At 43.3% G+C, this 11,222-nt stretch overlaps 1 protein-coding gene across 1 annotated transcript; it reads left to right on the top strand.

The window, feature by feature from the left end:
• Positions 1–1,372: 1,372 nt before the first annotated feature.
• phb2b (prohibitin 2b) lies at positions 1,373–10,699 on the top strand. Its single transcript, XM_085773361.1, has 10 exons — positions 1,373–1,428; positions 3,598–3,730; positions 4,918–5,002; positions 7,036–7,115; positions 7,362–7,546; positions 7,769–7,898; positions 8,782–8,885; positions 9,125–9,202; positions 9,351–9,430; positions 10,052–10,699. The coding sequence occupies exons 1-10, from the start codon at positions 1,408–1,410 to the stop codon at positions 10,074–10,076; spliced, it is 921 nt and encodes a 306-aa protein (XP_085629487.1). The 5' UTR covers positions 1,373–1,407; the 3' UTR covers positions 10,077–10,699.
• The last annotated feature ends 523 nt before the right edge of the window (positions 10,700–11,222 follow it).

Genomic DNA, 11,222 nt, shown 5'->3' with positions numbered 1-11,222 from the left:
TAGCAATAGTGGTTTGGGAAACAGAAGGTGACTGTTGATGTGTTTGGTGTAGCAGTGGTGTAAAATTAGTTTGTTAACCTGCCCCCTTCAGGAACTTAAGGGCAGTGGCAGTGTGACAGACTTATCCGTTTAACTTAAACTCATCGGTACACATAAATACGCATATTGTAATAATTTACATATATATATTGGATTTCTATAATAATATATCTACATTTAGGTGAATGAAATGAGATAGAAAAGTTATATAGTGTGTGTCTTATATGCCCATTAAAATGTTTATATATGTACAGCAGGGGAAATTATTGAAAGCATTGAAAGCCAGGTGTTGGTAACAACCCAAATAATCCACATACAAAAAAAATCAAAACATTATGTCCATAAATGAAGTTCTGTGTAATGCAGTGAAATTACACAGAATAAGTATTGAACACATGAAGAAGAGGAGGAGGAGGTGCAGAAAGGAATGAAAGACAAGAAAGCAGCTGGAAAGTCCTTCTGTCCCCTATCAGTGCTCATTAATATCAGCTTTTTAGTCCTAACTGATGCCTATAAAAGGTTTCTTATCTCCAAGGTGTCACACAAGAAGCATCTCAAGATGGGTCAAAGCACAGAGCTCTCAAGGCCTTCACAACCTTATGCACTCATGCAATCATTTCACCATAAAGCAGCCATGACCGGTGCTCCTGCAAGATTTGTTCAAGAGTCAAGGAGCAAGTTAAAGTTTAGACAGACCTGGAATCAGCATCAAAATGCTAGTTTACACAGAACATATAAAACAGGCAACATGTTTCGACCACACACAGCCTTCATCAGGGCTTAACATTGAATGGACATCACACCACATACAGTCTAACACAGACAATGGGCTCTTTGCACAACTCCAATAGTTCCTGAACTTAATGCTGCTCCTTCATTTCCTGTCTTACATTATTGGACAACCTGATTAATCCAGGTGTGTCTGACCATTGTGACTATTCAGACACACCTGGATTAATCAGGTTGTCCAATAATGTAAGACAGGAAACAAATGAGCAGCATTAAGTCCAGGAAGTAGTGGAACTGTGCAAAGAGCCCATTAGTCAAATGACAATCAGCTGGTGAAGAAATGTTCTGTCCGCTGCACCCGTGAGTTGTGAAATTCCCTCGACTTTCGCCAGCTAATTATTTAGGTAAATTGTTAAAACTATTAAACTGGATATGAAGTAGGCCTACAGTATATGATGTAGATTTTCAACGTTCCCCTACACACTCCAACCAGACGGCGGCGGTAATGCGCCTAAGATAACAAGTTGCCAACCACTTGGCAGGGGGAAGAAGAAGAGGAACTACGTATCCCAGAAGTCTTTGCGGTCCACGGTTCGGGGGTGTTGACTCGACCTTGGAGTTTTGACGTGCAGCAGCAGCATGGCGAACAAGGAGCCTAGTGTGAGTGTTTTATATCCTCATTATTGAATGAACGATGTTTTCCACTGGTGCTGAGAGAGATGTTTGTCTGTGGCTGAAGCAACTGGCGGTCTGTCGGTTAGTTAGCGCTAGCACGGTTAGCCTGCGAGCTCGTAGTAAACGTGGGTAGTAGGTGTTAGCAGGGCAGTTAGCATGGTGCTGTGGTTGGCTCGTGCACCGGTAAACTTCACAAGCAGCCGCCCGCAGTTAGGAGGTCACACCGAGACGTGACGGTGGAGGCCGTGACACAGACAGAGCCGGTGTGGGAGTCAGGCCTGCTCGGTGTGTGGAGGTGAACACACACCGGTGAACAGCTCTTCACCTGGACACAGACTGTGTTACCACAGTACAGAGAGGACGGTGTGTCAGACTGGATGAACCAGGACACACACACACACACACACACTCTCACACACACACACACACACACACACACACACACACACACACACACACACACCACTCACACACACACACACACACACACACACACACACACACACACACACACACACACACACACACACACGCTGCTGAATGGAATATTCTGGATCATTCATTTCCTGTCTCATGCACATCATCAACGCTGTGCATTGTGGGTTCACCTGGCAAATCCTGTTGTAACAGTCCGTGACCTGGGCTGAGATCTCCTCCTGTAGGTCAGTGATTCTCCTATAGTCCACTCTGGGTTCTCCCAGGAACTGCCTCAAGGACCCCTGGGTGTCCTCAGTCCTCCCCACTATAATACTGTTCATTGATAACACAATGGCAGCACATGTGACCAATGTAATGGGTTTCAAAACAATTAATATGACAAAAGAAGAAAAGAGAAGATGGGGCTCTGTGGTCTTGATGTGAAAGAGCTTGAACGCCGCCTCATCCAGAGCAATGTCACTTTCAGATGATGATGCTGAATCACCTGCCTGTCACCTGTTACTGCAGGTGTCAACAGGTGTCAGCATGGATAGTGATGTACTTTCTAAATAATAATAACAATAGTAATAGTAGTAGTAACCTATTAAGTGTACACAGTCAGTTACCACTGCTTGTGCAGTACAAACTTTTCCACACTCCAGGGGCTAATGGAATTTCTTGGTTTCCCTCATCAAACTCATCAAATACAGAATCCAACTTCAAAACGCTCTCGTGGACAAGTTGTGACCTGCACATTCACCACGCTATGAGATAATAACAGAACGTTACGAGACAGAGTTGTTTTAGAGGTAAATTCTTACAAAACCGCTGATACACGTTCCTGTCGGGGGCAGTTTTTCATCAAGCAGTCTCTACATTTGCCTCGAAAACATCTCCGTCTTGTAACGTTCTGTTATTATCTCATAGCCTGGTGAATGTGCAGGTCACAACTTGTCCACCAGAGCGTTTTGGAGTTGTTGGATTGTGTATTTGATGAGTTTGATGAGGGAAACCAAGAAATCCCATGAGCCTCCGTAGCGTAGCTCTGAGCAGCTCACGGCTCTGCTCTGCCGTTCTAAAAACAGCTTGCACCGACAATTAAAAGTAATGAACCTACTCCTAAAACTATACAGGGATTATGGCAATGGGCCAATTTGCCAAAATGTTCAACTATCCCTTTAAGATCAGCTCTTCTCTGGTTTACACTGCTCACATTATAAATGTCTGTTTCAACTTTGTCTTCAAGACTTGACTTTAACAGTCAATTGTTCAAAATGTTTAGTTCATGATGATGTAAAACAGAGAAGCAGACAAACCTCAGACTTGAGAAACTGCCATGATTCATCAATTGGTTCATTAACGGGATATTCTGGCGTAAATTTAATCCATGGTCTAAGACACCGAGTTAGAGCCCCCCCCAGAGATGAAGTCTGCTGACCACTAACTTCTCTAATTGTAGCAACTTTAGCAAAGGCCGCCGCCGCATGATAACAAACAGCGCAGTCTATTTCTCCACACGCAAAATGCCATAGCCACAAATAATGCTCAGAACAGCACCAAACAGCCGGAATATCCCTTTAATGAACTGACCAATCATTTCTGAAGTCACAGATCCTCGGACATGACTGATCTTATGTTGCTCTCTCTCTCTTTCTGTCACCTCCACACACACACACACACACACACACACACACACACACACACACACACACACACACACACACACACACACTGCAGCGCTTCATCCAGCACCTGAGGGATCTGGCGGGCCGGATGTCTTCGTCTGGTGGCAGAGGAGCAGGATTAGGACTCAAACTGCTGCTTGGAGCTGGTGCCTTGGTGTATGGCGTTAAAGAAGCCACCTACACAGGTAAATACACTGTGACTCTCTGGGGTTCATGTCCACAGATACGCTGAACCTCCCTGATAATAAACAACACTGAATTGAATTAAACTGAATTAACAAACGTTTTCAGGTTTGACAATACAGACACATTCAGCTGCAGGGTGCGCTTTTGTGTATCTGTGTTTTGTTATTGATCGCCTCTTTCAATTTAAAGAGCTCATACTCAACCCTATAAATGAAGTAAATTGATATCCTTACAGAGCATTTAGAGAAAGGAAGAGGAAAGTAGTTTCTTAAATGGGCACCTAGTATTTGTCATTTTGATCTAGAGTTTCATTCCTACAAACCTGTTGCAGTGGACTCATTCTGTACTTCACATTGATGTAGGTGAAGTGTTTATGTTCTGTGACCTCACTGACCTGTGTGTGTAACATCACTCTTAATAAACATAAAAATTTTTCTTATTCATTAATAATAATTGACAAACACCTCCAGAAGATATTCCCTCATTTAGGGCTGCTCATAGCAGAACCCCAGTGTTAATTATTATGACACGATGTTAAAGGGACAACGAGGAGTTTTGGAAAAGCGAAGCGTTTTCACACTACATTTATGAGCCTCCGCGCGCACCGTGAAATTCTTTTGACCGGCGCAAGACGGACTCATGTTTTCATTCATCAATAATTAAAGTCAGAGGTTCACATACCGTCGTAGTTCCGACCATAAACGGCGATTCAGCTACGTTATTCTCATGACTCGTTGCGAAACTGAAAGTAAAGAAACGCTGGTCGGCTCGACCAGCATCTCCGCCACCACTAATAGTAACAAAATAACGATAGAGACAGAACGATATATTTATCGAAAATGGGCCCATTAACAAGTGTGGGTAGCGGAGATTCATCCACATTAACGTGAGACTTTTTTATAACCGATTAGAAACTCCTCGTTGTCCCTTTAATCATTACACCAATGCAGTTTATTTATTTATTTATTTTACCTTTTTTCTTAAAAAAAAAAAAAGAATTATCTCCCAACCTACTCCTTATGAAGTTTTTTGATGGTTGTGGTGAAAATCAGTGTCTAATATGAGTGAAAAATCTCCCACACTTCAGCCATGTTGAAATCATCCTCATGTTTCTGTTTTGTTTCTGGGCGTTTCTATCCGTTGTGTGTGTATTCATCTGAAACTCCTTGTGTGTGTTTGTGTGCAGTGGAAGGAGGTCACAGAGCCATCATCTTCAACAGGGTTGGGGGGATGCAGATGGACACGGTTCTGGCTGAGGGGCTGCACTTCAGGTACAATACGCTCGGTTCATTCATTAACTTTGACTGGTTGAGTTTGAGTGGCTGCCAACTTCTAGATGGCAGGTTTTGCTCAATATGACCAGTCTGGGGCCAGATAAGACCGGAGCAGACCCGCCCATCCACACTGCAGCTCGCTCTGCCAGACCAGTGCAGAGCTGCAGCGATGGTCCCTCTGGAAGTTTCTCTGCTCTCCACACAGGATCTCTGGAGCTCAGCCACAGTCTGTGGTCACTGCTCTCAACAAGGTCCTTCTCTTCTCCCCTGGTGGCTCAGTTTGGCCAGCTGGGTGGTCAGTGTTAGGAAGAGTCCTGGCTGTTTGTTAGTTTGTCCTTTATGAATTTAGAACCGCTTATCAACACACTCCCACTTCTGTGTTGTGTGTTCAGCTCTGTGAGCAACACAAACTTACCCCATCCTGTCAGTTTGTGAAAACTTTGTCTGACTTCATGTTGACTTTCTGACTAAAAGTCAGTCAGTTAATAACCTTCTCATATAAATCTAAAAAACACATTTACACCCATAACAGCACATTCCCAAGAACATGTCACCTGTAATTCCTCTGAGAACCACAGTTATAAAAACTACCGTAACTGTGTCTAACATTGCTTCATTTAATTCATTTTAACCGTTTCCAACCTGTTACTGGTATGCAGGATAACACATCTAATACACTTGTTGAACTATAAATCAAACGAGTCAGAAGATCTGTGCTGGTTTGCTGAAGGCCAGCTGCCTCATCCTGGGTGACTGCAGGATCTAGAACAGCTCTGCTCCATAGAGCCTTTGGATCCCACTCAGTGATACGACGGATTACGCAGTCAACTACATAACAGACCTCACTAATGGTTCAAGCAACATCCTCTGTTGCTCTCTTGATAGTTTAAATGCAGGGCAGACGAGAGAGGTGTGTGACATGAACTCGTCTCTAGCTGTGTTACGTCAGACACACAGGCTACTTAATCAACACTTAACTGTCAACAATGTGTATATATGTGGGTTGGATTCATAAGAGTGAATGCGATGGACAGTAATGATGACCTCCATCCCCCAAGTAATTGACTGAGTTTCTGAACATTAACCATGTTTCCATCCACACGTTTTTATTCGCATTAAGCAATGGATGGAATTAAAAACTCCCTATGGAAACAACAAGATTCAATTAAATATCATGAATATCGATAAAAAGTTAATACGGTCAATCTCATCGGATTTTCTCTTGATCGATACAAAGTTACTGCGACAAATACTGACGGATTCTGTCGGATAAATGTGAGTTGCAATCGTGTTTTATGTCAATTCTGCTGCGTATTCCAGCTGTTCAGACACAGCAGGAGTAGACAAAGAAAGATGCAGGTGTACAGGCGCTGCTGATCACAAGTCACAGGTCACAGGTCCCTCTGGTGTTGTAGTATTTAATATGCGGTGCATCTGCATCTGCACGCCACTGTCTTCTGATGACAGACAGATTATAAGTGCCAGCCTATAACTTGTGCAATATTTACATTAATATAGCCTATATAGGCTGGCGTGGGTATGGCTCGGTGGTTTCCAGGCCACGACTCCAGCAGCTGGTCACACTTGGCCTGTCAGCAGCCCGACTTCCGATAATCGGTTAAGATGAAGGATGGATGGATGTCCTTCTATTTTGTGATTTATGAATGGAAACACCTTAAATTGCACAACAATTTGACGCGCTAATATGATCGCAAAACAGCACATGACGTCATTACACACGTCTTTTTATTCAATTTAAAGGTCTTAGATGGAAATGCACTTCACATTAATATTTTTAATGATTTATTTGATCGACAAGTGGATGGAAACATGGTTAGTGTCTGTCTGCTCACCTAAATGAACTGAAGTCAACAGTGGACAGTTGTTTTTTTTTAATCAGTCTTCAGTTTGTTTGTTGTAGTGAGACTTAGTAGCAGGTGAAGGCAGCAGACTGGGAGTTGAATCCTCTAGGGCTTTAACAGATCATTGTACCATGACTAGCTGACATGACACCAGTGTCTATGTTGTAGGATCCCCTGGTTCCAGTACCCCATCATCTATGATATCAGAGCTAAGCCCAGGAAGATCTCCTCTTTGACTGGCAGCAAAGGTAAAACACACACACGCATACACAGAAAGTGATCACAAATCATGTTTATTTATAAGTAAAATAAGTAAAACGGAACTAATGAAGAGATGATGTTGCTATAAAGGAGCTGTGGAGGATATTTTGGATGTAATCAGGAGTTTTACCAGAAGAGGGCGCTGGTATTGGCACAGAGAGACAGTGTGTGTTAGAGCATGTGAAGCAATGCAGTCTGTACTGGTCTCTAACATGTCGTGTGTGTGTGTGTAGATCTGCAGATGGTGAACATAGCAGTGCGAGTGCTGTCCAGGCCCATGGCGTCCCAGCTCCCCACCATGTACCAGCATCTGGGCCAGGACTACGATGAGAGAGTCCTGCCCTCCATTGTTAATGAGGTCCTCAAGTCTGTGGTGGCAAAGTTTAACGCCTCGCAGCTCATAACGCAGAGAGCTCAGGTACCCTCACCACGGCAACACCTCTGTATAATCACCCGCGATAGTAATGTGATATTTGTTTTTTTCCCATTCATAGTAAATGTACCGCTTGATCAGTTCATGTAATCAATCTGAGTCAACCGTGGCCAAACCTCACAGAGTAACACAATAAGCAAAGCTCAGCCCACACCTGTGTGATCCTGTTGTAGCTGCTGCAGTGACCAGTGTTGTTATGCTGTGTAGGTTTCCCTGTTGGTGCGCAGGGAGCTGTTTGAGAGAGCCAAGGACTTTAACATCATCCTGGACGATGTGGCCATCACTGAGCTGAGCTTCAGCAGCCAGTACACCGCTGCTGTGGAGGCCAAGCAAGTTGGTAAGGCTCAGTACGGCACAGTCATGTTGTCAGTCTGCTCTTAGTTTGTTATGATGCTCAGACGCCCTGTAACTCTGAGAATATGTAAAGGAACTTGGAGCAGGAGCAGGAAATAAGACTCAGTAGTGATACGATGGCTATTGTGGCCGTCAGGGTGACTGCAGCCATCAGTCAAGCCGGTGTGGGAGCGCGCATGAACTCTCCACAGCAGAGCAGCTGATGCTGTGACATTGTGGCTGTATTCGTACGTATTCTACTGATTTGGCCAAAATGTAGTATGCAAACAAAAGCACAATCTGCAGTATGCGAAAAATTCCCGGATGTCGTACCGATTCGCACCACCGTAGCCATGCTATATACTGTAACTTAATAAAACAATAAAATAAAATTGAATGTAGGCCTATCGGCTCATTGTAAAACATTTATTTATTGACGTAAATGTGGTGATTTCTGTACATACAGAGCCCCGAGGCAGCGCTGCTCTTCTGTCCACTCACATGAAGTTTTACTTTTCATTCAAACAAACTAATGTGACTGCCACAGTTGTTAGATTGCATCAATGAGACCAAAATTTAAACAGCCCGTGGTAAACCTCTAAAAAAGGGTAAGTTACTGCCCCGGGATGTTGACACAGGTAGACCGGCTGCTGCCTCAGATGTGTTTTTTTTCACAAAACCTGCCCCAAGTTCCTTTAAGTTTGAACTTAAAAGTAGTTTAGAATCATATCAGGCTCTAGTTTGAATTAGTTATTGTTCAGCTTCAGAAGTGAGACACAAAATGTTACTTTGGTCCAAGTGAAGCAGCACATAATCACATGAGTTCAACTAAAGTTTAAGTAAACAAACAGTAGTCAGTCAATGAGTCTGTGTGTGTGTGTGTGTAGCCCAGCAAGAGGCCCAGAGAGCCCAGTTCTACGTGGAGAAAGCCAAACAGGATCAGCGACAGAAGATCATCCAGGCTGAGGGAGAGGCTGAAGCTGCCAAGATGGTGAGTGATGACCCACCTGGCTCAGTGAGAGCAGCAGGTTGATCCCACTGAGGAACGGCCTGATGGGAAATAATGTCAGAGCTCTGCCAGCTTCTGCTTTGATGTAAAACTTGAGCAAGACACTGATTTATTGTCAACACCAACCTGCATCACATTTCTCAATTTCTCATCATGTTGCATTGACATATAAATGACGCTGCCTTGACCAAATGTCAACTGTGTGTGTGTGTGTGCATCAGTTGGGCCAAGCAGTGACTAAGAACCCAGGTTACCTGAAGCTGAGGCGAATCAGAGCAGCACAGAACATCGCTAAGACGGTGAGTTCTGTCCTTCACCTCCTGTTGCATCATTTCTGTCTGTTCACTGGATTTGAACCTGATTTTGAATAAAGTTTTCAAAATGAGCTGCTAAACAAAGTCATTGATGATGATGTAATGATGTAATGGCTCTTGTGTTTGCTTCCAGGTGTCAACATCTCAGAACAGGGTGTACCTTAACGCGGACAGTTTGGTCCTCAACTTACAAGACCAGGTGTCTTTTAACAAGTAGGTTGTCTCTCACTCACACACTCTCTCTCTTTAAAAATTACACATGACATCATGGCAGTCAGTCGTGTAGTTACCAACATCCAGGGCAAGTTTTTGTTTCTCCACGTCAGCATGTTGTTGTCAGGTTGTGAGTCTGTCCCTCTTTCATTAACACTGAGGGAACTTCTTTAACATGTCACAAACCTCAGTTAAGATGCTCCTCACTGGATCTGATGAGCCTCAGTCTGTTTGTTGGCCCTCCCCCTGTATCAGTGGCTGAGTGTCCTGCTCCCCCCTGCTCATGGGGAGGCGGAGTTCATTAGTAGCGTGATTGACACCCCTCAAATTGCAATGCAAAACCACCTTCTCTCTGTTTGTGTTTTTCTGTTTGATTCACAAAAACATGACTGACAACTAAAAAGAAGACGCTGACAGGGCAGAGCTCCACAACCTGCACACAAAACAAATGTAGCAGTGTCAGAAGCTGCACTGAGACAGAGCAGGGAAGCCAAGAAACATCTAACTGCATTAGATAAACTAATTTAATTAGTTTATCTTAAAGTTCCTGCATTAAAGAAAATACTGTACATGCTGTTGTCCCATGTGCAGCAGAGTGACTAACAATCTGCTGTCTTTCAGTTTGTCTCTGGGCCCAAAGAAGTAACGAAGAGGACGTGGAGAGAAGCAGCAGAAGTTTCCCTGTCGTCAGCCTCATCTGAACAGTCTCTGTTTTGCCTGTCGCATTAGAGAATCATCATACATGACTGACATGTCTGAATGTGGACAACAACAAGAAAGAAGCAATTCAATTCTCTTTTTTAGTTTTCTTTTTTTTCACCTCTGACATAAAATACCAGACTTTAGAAAGCGGCCTGTATTACCCTCCAAGTTCTGTCATTGCATCACTGAAGTGGAACAGCACGTGATCTTATTTCAACTTCCAAACCGCAGAATTAACGCAGTGAGACTCAAGAATGATTTAGGAGATCAGTGTCTTCTGTCAGGAAGTGCAGCTAGATCTCATGTCCAAAACGTCGAACAAGGTATAATGTATGAAATGACATTTCAGTGCCGTGTTGATCAGAGTTGGTCCTGATCTGGCTGCCGGTCTTTGCTCTGCTCTACACACATCTCACCCTCACAGGTTCTGACACTGGAGTTTGACAGGGGTGTTGCACATGTCAGGTGATGTGTGTGGATTGACGCAGTAAACCAGACTGTACAGCCAGCGTTGGCTGACCAACTTCATGCTAATTTATCTGTTAATAAACTTTTGTTTTAAGTACATGTTGTCATTTCTTAGCAGTTGGACTTCATTGAATTTTGTTAAAACTAAAACAAACTGCATTAAAGATAATTCACTTTCAGCTGATTTTACTGAAGCTCTATATGAGGTGCAGAGAATAAAAGGTCTAAAGTTAGAGACTGTGTGTTTGCCACCACTGTCAACTTCTTCACCAACCACATGAGAGATACAGTAGTATAATCAAGTAAATATAATGAGGACAGCTACTTTTGTATAGGAAACAGACACCATCTAAACATCAAATGAGGGGAATCTCCCTACAGTAGATTTCCATTGAATTCATAATGACAAACCCTGAAGCTGACACTCATCGCCCATCAACACTGAACTGTTTTAAGTTTAAGTTAAGTTTAAAAGACAGTCCCTACAGGCCTCCAAATGTTTCAGCAATGCAAGCAATAAGAAGCAATAAAAACACCCCTCTAAGGAGAAAAGAGCTTTAAAACTAGAAGGAGCTCAGGACAGAGGGTTTGGAAGCACTTCCCAGAGCTGTGTACACAATAT

Source organism: Trachurus japonicus, chromosome 4 (assembly GCF_045865225.1).
Source record: "Trachurus japonicus isolate A0001 chromosome 4, Traja_1.0".
Taxonomy (NCBI): Eukaryota; Metazoa; Chordata; class Actinopteri; order Carangiformes; family Carangidae; genus Trachurus; species Trachurus japonicus.
Note: the sequence above shows the minus strand (reverse complement) of the source record. Positions and strands in the feature narration are given on the sequence as shown.

Bases quoted from the DNA above. Each gene is read 5' to 3' on its own strand.
- phb2b (XM_085773361.1), top strand. From the start codon at position 1,408: ATGGCGAACAAGGAGCCTAGT. The intron at 7,547-7,768 runs GTACCCTCACCA...TATGCTGTGTAG, and splicing joins TCATAACGCAGAGAGCTCAG to GTTTCCCTGTTGGTGCGCAG. The intron at 7,899-8,781 runs GTAAGGCTCAGT...GTGTGTGTGTAG, and splicing joins TGTGGAGGCCAAGCAAGTTG to CCCAGCAAGAGGCCCAGAGA.